Genomic DNA, 13,109 nt, shown 5'->3' on the forward strand with positions numbered 1-13,109 from the left:
CCCGCCCGCGCACCCACCCTCCTGTGTGTTGCTCTGCTGCCGGCCCGCTCGCCTGTGCCCGCCGGCCGCCCAACCCGCCTGCCTGCGACCGCCCGCTGTTCTGCTGCCGCCTGGTTGCTCACGCCACCGGTCTGCCGCGTCTGCACCCATGCATGATAGCCGCCGCTGCTGGCCAGTGGCCAATTCCGGCAAGCTCCGTTCAATTTTGCCAATTTCCAGTGGAGTTAGGTTGGAGTTTCACCGGAATTTGGCCGGACTTCGGCGAGTCTATCGCGGAAATGTGGTTGCGCGAGGTGTTGCCGGTGCGTTGTCCGGATAGGTTGGCCTGTAAAATGTCCTCGAAACATCATATGTACAGATCGTAAGCTCATATCCATGTTGGCCTCCAATTTTTTTTACGGGTTTGACCACTTTAAGGTGTCTAGATTGGACAAAAACACCCCAAACCCTCAAACCGGCCTGCAAATTTTCAGGTTTGACTAATTTACGGTGTCTGTTAGATGCCTCTAAGCAAGATGTTTGACGTTCATGGAAAAACTAATACTTAGCTACTGAAATGTCTAGTGTGCATCACTAGACATTTGTCTTGTCAGAATCGGAGAGTTGAAATGTTTTTCTCTACTGCAGCTCTATACAATCGATCACACAGGCTTCCACAGTTCAACCCCAAGCCCAAAGGCCCTCCATCCTATTCCGTCCGGTCCACCTTGTCGTCCAATTCTCCATTCCCCCCTCCCGCCTACATAGCCCACTCCCCTGTTTCGAAATTCGAAACCCGAACCCCAATTCTCACCGATCCATCGCCATGGCGCCGCCGCTGGACTACGGTAAGCTACCCCCAAACCCTAATCCCAACACTACCCAAGCGAGGGCTAACCCTAACCACAACTCATCTCCTCCGTACGTGTGCAGCTACCGCCGCTCTGCGTGTGCAGCTCCTCCAGGCGGCCGAAGGCGGCGACCTCCGCCTCTTCAAGAGTATGCGCGCTCTACGCTCCTCTCCCTTATTCTCCTTTTGCTTGCGCTTTCAAACTCGCCCCGACGCTCATTTGGGGGTGTTTTTCGTTCCGTGTGGTAGAGACGGCGAGGGCGCTGGACGGCGGGAAGGGTCGCCTGAGGGAGGCGGTGGAGGCCGCGATCGCGGCTAATTGCGGCGCGGGGCCTTTGCACGTCGCCGCCGTTCACGGGAGGATACCTGTGTGCGCCTACCTGGTCGAGGACCTCCAGTTCAATGTCGACGCCACCGACGAGTCAGGTTGTCTCTAACTCTCTACTCTTCCATCTCCTGTTAAAGCAAAACCGTAGGGGTTCAGAAAACGAATGCCTAGTCACGTTGGCAAATGTGGGTGACTGAGCAGCTCTCTCCAGCTGCACAGCGGAATTTCCTGAGTTTGATGGAACTTGTAGTATATGCCGTTCGAAAGATGCCTTTTCTGATTGTTTGATTTGGCTTACCGCATCACTAGCCAAGTTTGTGCAGGGGGGATTAAATATTAAATATGAGAATTAACTGGCTTCCAATGTTGAGTTTGCTGACGTCATATTTCAATTGCAATTTTGGTTAGCTCGTAGTTATTTTAGATTTTTTTTATATCGTATTACTGTAATGTGTGATGGATTGACCTGACTTGTAATTTTGGTTAACTCGTAGTTTCTTTAGAGTTGGTGTTTTTCTTACTGTAATATGCGAAGCGACTGACTGGTTCATGCTTCTAATCAAGGCGAGGGTTCCCTGCATAAATGAAATTGCTCGTTTAATCTGATTTACATGTTGCATGATTTTGAAGAACCATTTCCCTATGTTATCATGTCTCTCTGAAGGCCTGATATCGTATACTACAACAATTCCATAGACTGCTTCCTCGGTTTTAGCTTATTGGATTAAACATAATGGCTGCATGTGTAATCTCAGCCTATAGCACAATGTAGACTTGGATAACTATTAGGTTATCCTCCCCCCTTCCTGGTCTTCGTATTCAAAAGGGGGAGGGAGTTTGATTTCATTATTTCATTTATTGCCTGTGTCATGAAAAAAGTGTTTGCCACTGGCTTTAGCTTAACTAAGGGGAAATGGGCTTGAATCGGAAGCATAAAAGAAATTATAGCAAAACCAAACTTATGATATGATTATATACCAGCATCACATGTGCTGTTTCAACATAACATAGACCTGTTTCATCAGAAAGATCGATGACCGCAAATTTCAACATCATCTACTTATCCTTCCATAAACCTCTACCCACTTGTTGTCCACTGCTATGCATCCACTTGCTTTCGAAGGAAAAAACAGTGTTTATTAAGTTGATCCTCTTCTTTGTGCATAGCATATTCTACTCCAGTTCAGTAAGAAACTTTAGGTTTATGACGAATCATCTTTGAAGTGCACAATTACTTCTTTATATATGCTTGATTGAGTCAATCTGGGTATTAAGTAGGTAGTTTCTTATTGCGTGATATTCTTATGTGCAACATACAAACATAATGCCGCCTCATACTGACATGCCAATTCGTCAAAGCAGAATCATACCAAGATTATTTGTGCGTATTGACATATCTATCCTTGTTCCGTGTTAAATTTCAATTGCATCCTTTTTTTTTTGAAATAAAATTTCAATTGCATCCTTTTAGTGCTTATCCGTTTGAAATCAGCACTATACACTCATTTACAAAGCCACATCAAAATGAAATATGTTTATGCCATGCGTTGATAAACAAGTTACTTTTAATGTAAAACAAGCACTCTTCGCTGTAAGAATCTCTGTTTTGCTAAGCTCATTCTTTTGATGACTATGATAGGAGAGACACCTCTGAGTTATGCAGTTGTTAATGGAGTTGTGAACACTGTGCGGTATCTTCTTGATCACGGTGCCAATCCAGATGAGCCTATTGGTGATCTGAGGTGTACAGCACTCCATATGGCAGTTACACAAGGTCAGTCATCTATTTTGTTTTTCTGCAAGCAACTTTTTATAATTATTTGTTTATTTATTTTTGATGAGAGCAAATAATTGTGGGGTAACCATTACATCTTATAAGATAGAGAATGAGCCGTGTAATAGTAAGATTGTGCATTTTTTAGGACAAGGTTCACATAGTTATCTACTTATGCTAGTGCTCTACTTGTATCTAGAGATTTCTCCATGCTGAATGAGTTGGTTGGACTGATTTTAATTAATTCTTTTCATGTTTGTGCAAGTAAATGACATGTTTCATTATAAACTGAGTAGATAACATCTGGTTGTTCATTGACCGAAGCAGTGGATTTCAAACTTCAAAGAGTCACCAACTGATCACCCTGTAGTGTCAAGACTTCTCTATATAAATTGTAATTAAGCTACTTTTGTCTTTATTTTAATTTTAAATATGAGAACTTTTTCTCGCCAGGAAATGGTCAAACCTCTGTAATCAGACCGTTTTCAGTTCAATTAAATTTTGTGTTTAAATTTCAAATGAAACCGCACAGCAGGAAACTATTTACTACTGATATCAGCCAGGAAAATTTGCTATTCATTGTACAGAATTTTCTGTAACCCCTTTCTAAATCCTCGCTAGGTAGTTTCAAAACTCATGCTTATGCGAACTGAATATGACCAGAAATTGAGATGTATGGACAACGATCCATTCCTACTTTTTCGATAAAGGGAATACATTAATATCAGTAGATACCAATTACACCCAGTCTCTGCAACAACGCAATGTCCTAATAACATTACGGATGTACACAGCCAAAAAAAGAGAAAAAGAAAACTAAGAAATAAAAGCCCCGCTACAGTATCCCAGCCCTAGCAACAGTATACATCCACCACCAAGACAACACCTGAAATTCAGACTCTTCAAAAGCAACGCTTCCAATAAGGGAACAGTGCACCAACGCCGTCGTCGTCCGATCAAAGATTTTAGGTTTTCACCCTGAAGATAGTCTCCGCTCTCGAAACAATGCCTTCAACAAGGACATTGCCAGGCACAACCAGTTAAGGCCAGATCTTGGGTTTTCACCCTGAAAGGTAAGACTCCGAACATCACATGTGCTGCCGCCCCCACTTTCATACCACTATTGCAAAGTCCGGAACACCAAGCAAGCCCCTCAACAGCGCAAAGACTTGAACCACCATTAGCTAGTCCTCCAAATCCGGCCTTCATGATATTCTCTTCTTCAGACTTCACCATGGATCAGCTGTCACTTGGTGTCAACACAGAAAAGAGCTTCGCGCAGCACCCTCCAAAACCAAATGGTCGGAATAAAATTATGAGCACGCACGACCGAATACCACCGATCCAGCAAACTGCAGGCAATAGAAGCACTGTTACATTCGCCGACGGCGCCTTCCGGAACTCAACACTCCGGCCAGATCATGAAGGGCAGGCCTTCGGCAGGTCTTCATCTTCGCCCAAGAGAGACCCTAGGACCGACGCCTTTATTCAGGTCGGGCCCCCACGCCGGCAACCATCCCAGGCTGGCCATGGTTGCCGCAAGAGACACCAAGCAGATCGGGTAGTCCGAAGACGCCGCACACGCCTGGGCACCGCCGCAGCCGAAAGCCAGCCCTCCACCGCCGGCCACCGAGAGATGAGGAGAAGGGGACCTAGGGTTTCCCCTTGCAGCCCGCCCCCACCCCTCCCCCCGTCGCCGGCAGGGCACTCCACCACCTAGTCGTCCCCCATGGCGTCACTGAGCCAAGGCCAAGCGCCGCCATCGAGGTCCCCGATGAAAGGGTCGCACTCCGGCCCGAGGAAGACGACCCACGCTCGACCTCCTCGCGCGAGATGACGAAGAATCCCCGCCGGCCGGCCTTTGCTAGACCGCGCCCCCTGGCGGCGGCGAGGGAGGGGAGGGGGAGAGGGGGGAGGCGGTGACGGCGGGTAGAGGTTCCCCTGGCCGCCACGTGGGGGCTGCTCGGGAGGAGGACAGGAGGGTTAGCAAGTCCATCTAGGTTGGGCTACATCTAACTATCCTCATCCATTCCTACTTAAGACTAAAAAAATCTAGAATTGTTGTCTACTGCTTATGTTGCTGTCGTATACTTCCATTGACTGAGGTTCTCTCTGGATTTGTTAGTCCTCATTAGTGTTGCAGTTAATACCAAAGGTAATAGCAAATGAAAGTACATTTTCCACATTAGATGTTAGTATGTGCCTCTTAACATTTGAGATGGTGCACAGCGCATTCGGATGACCAGAAGGTCTTTTGTTCCTTTCACGGACATGAGTGATGAGATACATGCGAGTTTTTTTGGGCTGGAGAACTGCCTATACATAAAGAGGAAACATAATAAACTTTATTTTCTGGATATGCTATATTATTATACTTGTTATACTTATCTATAATAGTGAAAACTGTGAAATAGTAACAATATTGACCTATTGCATGGTCTTTATTTCTAATTCAGGAAACTGTGAAATAGTAAAGGTCTTGCTCTCAAAAGGCGCTGATGTCAATTTTTATTGCCACTGGGGAACGCCACTGCATATTGCTGCTGCATATGGGTTTGATGATGCTATGAAGATTTTGTTAGACCACAATGCAGATGTAAGTGTCACTATTTTACCTTGTTTGCTCCTTAAAAAACATGGTAAATGTTATATTTTTGCACTAATTATGAGATTACATATTTGTAACCATGTTCTGGCGATAAGTTGTATTTGTGTTTCTGTTGATACCGCATCTTGCTGCATGCCTGCTAACGTCAATCATATAAGGTTGCTGTTCTTTTAATGTATGTGACCACATATTTGTAACCGTGTTCTGCCAATATGGTTCTACTTGTTCATATTTTGTGTATACCTCTTCATTTTTTATTCTCCACATCTACCAACTTTAGCATGCACAAGTGCTAATTTTCTTAATCTTCCTTGTCAGTGTAACAAATCAGTTTGCGTTGCGGACACACCTCTCATTGTTGCTCTCCGAGCTCACAGGCAGAAATGTGTGAAGCTTCTGATCAAGGTATTGTGCGTTGTTCTTGCGACCAGCTGAAAATAATGAAACTCTTATTTAGAGGTATCTGCAACATTTTCTTTGTAGGCTGGTGCTGATCTGAAGGGTGTTGGTAGTGCTGCTCCCATAATGGTTGCTATAACTGAGGGCTTAACTGAGTGTCTCAGGTGCTTGATAAAGGCTGGTGCTGATCCTAACGTCCTCGATGATGTAAGTTTTGGCCTTTTAACTCTGTTGGTAGTGCATGTTCTTCACAAATGGAAATTGAACTGGACAACCAATTATTATATTAAGATTTCTTGAAGATGTTCCGATGGGAACATATTTGGCTAGCATCTGGAAGGGCGGGAATTTATAATGGTAATTCCCTTGTAACTAGCCATACTACTCAAGCTAAGGCCGTTACAAGATTTCGAATTTTAGACTCAGACTCCAATGAATTGTTGTGTCTTCCTTCTGCATGCCTTCCTGGGAAGTCCTGATAGCTTCATGCCCAGGGCAGCACTGGTATTATGCACACTAGAAAACATCTCTACCTCCCTTGCTATACAGATTGTCCGAGAACTAGAAGGTAGGATAGAGATCCTGGAGTGCTGGAACATCCTGATGTTTCAGTGTCTTGGAGACCTTCCTTCTGAACCCTGTCATACGCTCGGGTAAAGTCGGCTGTGCTCAATCCTTGTTGGCCTTGTGTGATAGCCTGGAGACCTTTGAGCACGACGTAGTTGATTTGGCCGCTGTAATACCTATTCCCCGTTCTGTTCTGATGGGAATGCTTAGGCTACAATCTGGGAGGGCAGGAATGGCTAGACGCAGGCAGGGGGCAGTGTATGAGGGGAATATAGAAGGAGCAGATCCTTTACTAGATCCTATTAGTACCCTTATCCTAGGAGAAGGATGTACGCTAGACTCAAGGTTCACTGCATGGATCCCCTCCTGACCTATAGTTTGGATGGAGGGAGTAATTTAGAAATAATGTATAGGTGAAATTTTCGTTATTGCCACGGTTCAGTTCTAACAAGATGTTTTATGCCACTTATAGCTGCTATGTTAAGATGTCTCTGTGATACTGTCCTAACTTTCGTTGGTGCTTTCGCCGTTTGAACTGGAATACCTTGTGTTCATCTGTACCTTACTTATGTTTCTATTCTTCCCTTGCAAGTAAAATATGTCTATTTATTCTTAACAGTTTGGATGTCTGCCAATCGAAGTTGCTGCGTCTCACAATAGCCGAGCAGACGTTAAGATCCTATTTCCGCTGACTTCTTGTATTCCATCTGTGCGTGATTGGAGCATTGATGGGATAATTGCTCACGTAAAATCAAGAGAGGAGGTATGAACTAGAGCAACTTCCTATATTTCAGATTATTTTATTGTTTGGTCTTGACAATTTAACATTGACAAGTTCCAGCAGTAGAGCATTTCGTATACTAGAGGATCTTCAATGTGTGCCCTGATGAAAGCAAGTATTTCTTGCACCAAAGCGTTTCCTATCCTACTAATTCTTCAATGCATGCCCCTGAATTGAAAAGCTGATATGCATGTGATGGCCAAATCATCTTTCTGGAAGGAATGAATGAGTTTGTTTGCTGTGAACTATGGATTAGTAAATTTATAAATTCGTCGACACTTAAGGGTCTAGTAGCAGGGATAGAAAATACTAACAAAGTAATGATTTGACTTTTGCTTTCTAGCAGTGTACCACATTTTAATTATATATTGTGGACAGAAGTGAGGGCCTAACCTGAGGTAGGGATAGATGGTAGCTGTTGGGAGGAACTCTCTCTTGTTAGTTAGGGTTACTGAACTCTGAGATAGAAGCACCTTATATAGGTCAGGAACTGGGCTGGGCCAGATGAACCACAACATAGAACAAGACAGCCCAACAGGTCATATAATAGATTCATCAACAGTTATCCAACATAAATTGTCAAAAGTTTCTGATATGGCTCCTGGGTGGAGTATCAGCATTGGGGTAACTTAGTTCCTTTCATTGGTTTGGGAGTTTGGGTGGGGGTGGGTCGCTGGAGGATATGTAAAAATAAACACTTACTTCACATAGGTCCAACTAATATCAAGTTGGCTGATTATATCTGCTACCTTCCAATCCAGATGTATCTGATATATTCCAATGATACAGGATGATCCTATTCTGAACATGAATCCAGCTAATATGAAGTTAGAAGCAAACAAAGCATACAGGAGAAAAGATTATATTGCCGCAGCAAGGCTCTACAACACGGTATTCTGTCCATGATGTTCTCTTATTACTCCTAGTTTATAACTGTGTCACTTTTACAAAAGTTATGTAGTTTCAGAAAAAGTATTACTTTGATGTGTCGCAATTGTATGGCTTACATGTGTATTCACGCCATGTGTCAGAAAATAATAATGGCAGCCCATTGATTGGTTTGTTATTGAAAGCCATTGTCATTGTGGTGAGTGGAAAATGTGTTCACTGGTAGGACCACTGTTTTGTGTTACAGGCCTTGTTCCTTTAGACTAGTCATAGTGGGAAGTGACATATAGTAGTAACATGTACATGTTACTACTATATGTTACTACCTTCATAGTGATTAGTAACATCAAAGTAGTACTCCCTCCGTCCCATGGAATAGGGCGTAAATATTTTTTCAAAATTTCACCATAGCTTAAGGCGCGTGGTGTTGTTTAACCCGTTTCTCCCAAAATTGCTCCTGACAACGGTTTAAATTCTCCTAAAAAATGGGGACTGCCATTGGCTGTGCCGGCGCATGCAGGGAAAAAAGCTGAAAATTGGGAGAGTAGCACTTAATGCGGGGCTGCAATTGGTTATTCATGGTGTGCATGCGTCAGTCGCGAGAAACCAGGAGCCATGCGTAACAACTTTATGGTGAGGAATTAGTGGGCAAACCGTTTTTATTAGGGGCAAGTTTGGAAACTTTCTGGCTGCTTATCCCTCCTTAATCGCCGTGCAAAACAATTTGCGCCCTAAGCCTTGGGTCGGAGGGAGTATCATAGATGGCTTCATTAATTAGCTTGTAGACACATTGTATCTTGGGAAGTGTGATGTTACAGTAACTAGCTATGTTACTCAATCCCACTCTCTCCTCATTAACTCACTGTCACATAAGCAAATTTGCTGAGTTGGACACGAAGTTACTACCGAAGTTACTTGCACTATGAGTAGTCTTAGCCACTACTGTCAGGTAAAGTGTGGGTTGTCCTAACGGGGTATAGAACAGTAGCCCCTTTGACTACCCTTTTTTAAGAGCAACAGAGGCCTCTACCTCCGGTTTCGTTCCATCTTTCTTCTACCTTCTCTTGTCTTTGCTTAAAAGAAGGGAAAATTAGCAGCCATTGTTGTGTCTTTGTACGATCTTTAGAATGGGGGGAACTTGATGAACGTGAATTATTCAGGTATCCTGAACTCTCATAAGGCCCCAGGGATGTTTCTCCCTGCTTTCCTACAAGTTATGCAGTGCCATGTCATATATCGAACTGGAATTTTTAGTTCTGAATGATAAAAATACTGTAATTTGGATGTCTTAAGTCTTCATCTAGTAAAATCTGCATCCTGTCCAATTGGTAATTGGGTTTATCAGATAGTTCATGCCCAGGTTGCCACTTTAACCTTTTCTTAAAGGTTTTGCCAGTCAAGTTCTACACTTCTACTCATACAGCTGCTCCTGACAAATTCTTGTTTAAGTTTGTCAAATAGCTAATTTGATCATTGCTGGTTTGGTTTTTCGGTATAGGCATTGAGTTACTTTCCAGAGGATAAAACATTGATTTCAAATAGGAGCCTTTGCTGGCTTAAGATGGGCGAAGGAGACAAAGCTTTGCGGGATGCTCAAGTTTCCAGAGCACTGCACCGTGATTGGCCAAAGGCCTGCTTCCGGGAAGGGGCTGCTCGTATGCTATTAAAGGTAAAATTCTTTTTGTATGATTTGCCTTCTTTGACTGTATTTTCTGCAGGAAAATCCTTTTCTTGATGATGCGTTGGTCCTTCTGTCTTCAGGACTATGAAAAGGCATGTGATGCATTTGTTGATGGCCTCAAGATAGACCCAGGGAACGCTGAGATTGAGGATGCCTTAAGGTAGCCTACTTTTCTCTGTATGCTCAAGTCTTAGTTTGGAAGGAGAAACTTCACTAGATCTGGTGCACACAATAATTCAACGGACAAACACATCTTATCTATAGCTTTCATGATAGAAACACATGCATTGACTCACCTGGTGAACTAAATCAGCCAAAGTAAACATCTAGCCCATAGTCTGTAGATGATTTTAATTCCAGTCATTTGGAATGTGGATATTTCAGAACTGATACAGAGCTGAACCGTTTACTATGATATTCCTACGTACTTACCAAATAGTGGTTGGATCCCGAAGAGCATTATTAGGCGTGCACAATGCATTCTACAGTGACTATATGCTCTTTGTATATGCAGTAATTATATCCAAATCTGGTTATGCAGGGAGGCTTTACAGTCCTTGAAGATATCTGACGGTGCCAAGAAAGACCACTGAAGAGTTATCTGCTCCGAAAAGGAAAATTTGTGCAGGAGCAACACTACCTTGTTTAGTTCCTCCTTTTTTATGACTGACATATTCAGTTGTGACATTTTATTCTGTTCACGAGCTCATCCTCGAGATGAAAAATGGGTCTTAGCTTCTGGCCTGTGCAGGACTTCTTGCTCTCACAGGCATATGTGGCGTAATGTACTTTTACTAGTGTGTCCATCCACGTACTTGTGTGGGAGATATGATTTGATTGATTGCTAAGTGCTCACTCCGTCACTTGTGTGTAGCTACAGAACATTGCTTGCATACATGATCGGTTAGAAATCGGGGATCATGGCTTCAATCTCTATTTAGTTTTAAACCCATGATCCTGTTTTTTCTTCCAATTTACTCTAGACCGACTGCCATTTTTCTTTGAGAGAGAGTAGGATAAGGAACGCTGGAAGCTTGGCCGCTAAAATACGTTTTATCACTTCAGTACCCGAGATTTGGGGCATCACACGCGCAAACCCTACATTATATGACTCAGCTCCAACTCCGACACTAATGAGCTGACCTGAGTTGAAACTTTTAGCCTGTTAAAAAACCAGTTCAATGAGTCGAGTTGCTGAGTACGTGGTAAACTTGTTAATATCCTTTAGTCAACACTAAAGAAAAAAAATACTAGTATGTCAAAGATGAATGAGCACTTTGCCAAAATCTACATGAAGATGAATAGATGATGAACCATCATTTTTGTACTCTTACTCCGCCATGATTTGATTATGTTGTACAGTTTCTTCATAAACTTATCAACCTTATCGAGTCAACTTGGATTACTGAGTCGTGACAAGCTGGGGTTTAAGTGTTAGAGATGTAGTCTACTTTCTTGTGTGTCCACATTCTATAAGGGGTTTCTTAAGTTGAACAAGTATGGTCGTCCTTTACTGGGATGTTCTTCATGTGAATGATAGTGGCTCATTACCAACGCTGCAACTCCGTGCTCTTCCTACCACCACCGCTGCTGAATTCTTTCGACGGTGTGTTGCTGCTTGTCGTTCCGCTTTTAGATCGAGCTCTGCTTCTTGTCCTCGTCCTCGAGTTGTGCGGCCCACCTTCCTCGTTCCCATCAGGTTCAGCCACCGCTCATGTCGACCTTCTCCGGCCGTTGCCCCAATCTAGTTGTGCCCGCCTCCGGCCGTCGCCCGATTTGGCCGCGCCCGCCCTGTCCTGGCAGGACGTCGTCCCGATTTCACTAGTAGGAAAAGCCTCATCAGTGGCGCACGAAAAAATGATTCCGTGGCGCATGGGCGGTGCGCCACAGAAACGTCGCCACAAAAATAAGGTTTCTGTGGCGCACCGGACCATGCGCCACAGAAGTAAGGTTTCTGTGGCGCGCTAGGTGTGGTGCGCCACAGAAATAAGTGGTTCTGTGGTGCATATGATCTAGCTGCGCCACAAAAATAGGTGCGCCACTGAATTATATTTTGGTGCGCCAGGTATACTCGATTTTGTGTTCCCTGGTGTATTATACATGTTTTATACAGGTTTTATACACAGTATACAGGTTATATACTGATATAATATAGACAGATATAATATGGACATATATAATCATCACATTACTTAGAGCCCGATCGAGTTATACATATAGCTCCATACAACTCATAATTCATGCAAATTAATTAAGTTCATCATCATCTCTAGATACAAATGAAGTGACACCGTCTGCCGCCTACACTAGGATGAAATAGAGTACCACCGCGACGATGGTGAGCAAGAGCGAGTGCACAAGGAAGGTCTTCATCTTCATCTTGCTCTTGTTCGCTTGGTGCTTCCTCCACTTGGCAACCGCCTCGTGTCTAGTCGGGTACCCTTTGTAGCAGTTGCCGCTGAACTTGTGCACCTGTTTCTTGCACTCCTCCCACTCCTCGTACACTCCCGGAACCCGCCCCTCGAACACGACGTAGTACGTCATCTCTATGGACACAAGGCATATTAGTTTATAACGCAATGGAAAGAGTTAGAGGGTTCACATGCATACATATTCACAAGAATTAAAGCAAGGAAATAATAATAAACCTAAAAGACATATAGCATCGGTATCACATAAATAATCAAGTTCAACGATAACGACTACAATAGTAATTAAAGTCCAACAACGACGACCACCGTTTCGAGCAAATTAAGCAAGTTTAGTTTACAACATGGTACAAATTGTCCATCGATTCAAAGTAATGCTAGGCACACCGGCCTCGGTCAACGAGACGTCTTCTTGAGCGGCTCCGGGAACGGCTTGTACAAGTCCTTCGTCGTCCACTTCCTTCCATCACCCTGCCTATGTAGGCGTTCTTCGATATCCCTCTTAGACAACCCTCTGAGTTGGTGTAAGAGCCCCGATGCGTTGGATACATCTTGTAAGATAATTTCTGAGAGCTTTACTTGGATGCGATGGAAGTCTTCTCTAAGATCATCATCATTGATTTCCCTCGACATTTTAATTGGGTCGCGCTTACTAGCTGGCAGAGACATCATCTCTGTACCCTCGACAAACCCTTTAAGGTGATGGAGGACATAGAAGGCCTCCTTAATGCTGCCAGCTGGCTGCTTGATACAAGGGAAGTCGATCACGTGCTTGAACCCGAGCTTTTTAGTGTCCGGCCTGATATATTGCACATTCTTGTCGAA

The 13,109-nt window shown here is 43.7% G+C and overlaps 1 protein-coding gene across 1 annotated transcript; it reads left to right on the plus strand.

Annotated features, from left to right (window-relative positions):
• The first annotated feature begins 805 nt into the window (after positions 1-805).
• Positions 806-10,718, plus strand: LOC124654581 (ankyrin repeat and SOCS box protein 3-like). Its single transcript, XM_047193580.1, has 12 exons — positions 806-827; positions 913-978; positions 1,079-1,255; positions 2,797-2,931; positions 5,388-5,527; positions 5,858-5,944; positions 6,023-6,149; positions 7,147-7,268; positions 8,076-8,177; positions 9,673-9,843; positions 9,936-10,015; positions 10,397-10,718. Exons 1-12 carry the CDS (start codon positions 806-808, stop codon positions 10,446-10,448), a joined length of 1,281 nt encoding a protein of 426 aa, XP_047049536.1. The 3' UTR covers positions 10,449-10,718.
• Positions 10,719-13,109: the final 2,391 nt, after the last annotated feature.

This window comes from Lolium rigidum, chromosome 1 (genome assembly GCF_022539505.1).
Source record: "Lolium rigidum isolate FL_2022 chromosome 1, APGP_CSIRO_Lrig_0.1, whole genome shotgun sequence".
Lineage (NCBI taxonomy): Eukaryota > Viridiplantae > Streptophyta > Magnoliopsida > Poales > Poaceae > Lolium > Lolium rigidum.

Excerpts from the sequence above, each read along its gene's own strand:
- LOC124654581 (XM_047193580.1), top strand. The coding sequence starts at position 806 with ATGGCGCCGCCGCTGGACTACG. Across the intron at positions 2,932-5,387 it reads CCATATGGCAGTTACACAAG|GAAACTGTGAAATAGTAAAG; the intron begins GTCAGTCATCTA and ends TTTCTAATTCAG. Across the intron at positions 8,178-9,672 it reads CAGCAAGGCTCTACAACACG|GCATTGAGTTACTTTCCAGA; the intron begins GTATTCTGTCCA and ends TTTTCGGTATAG.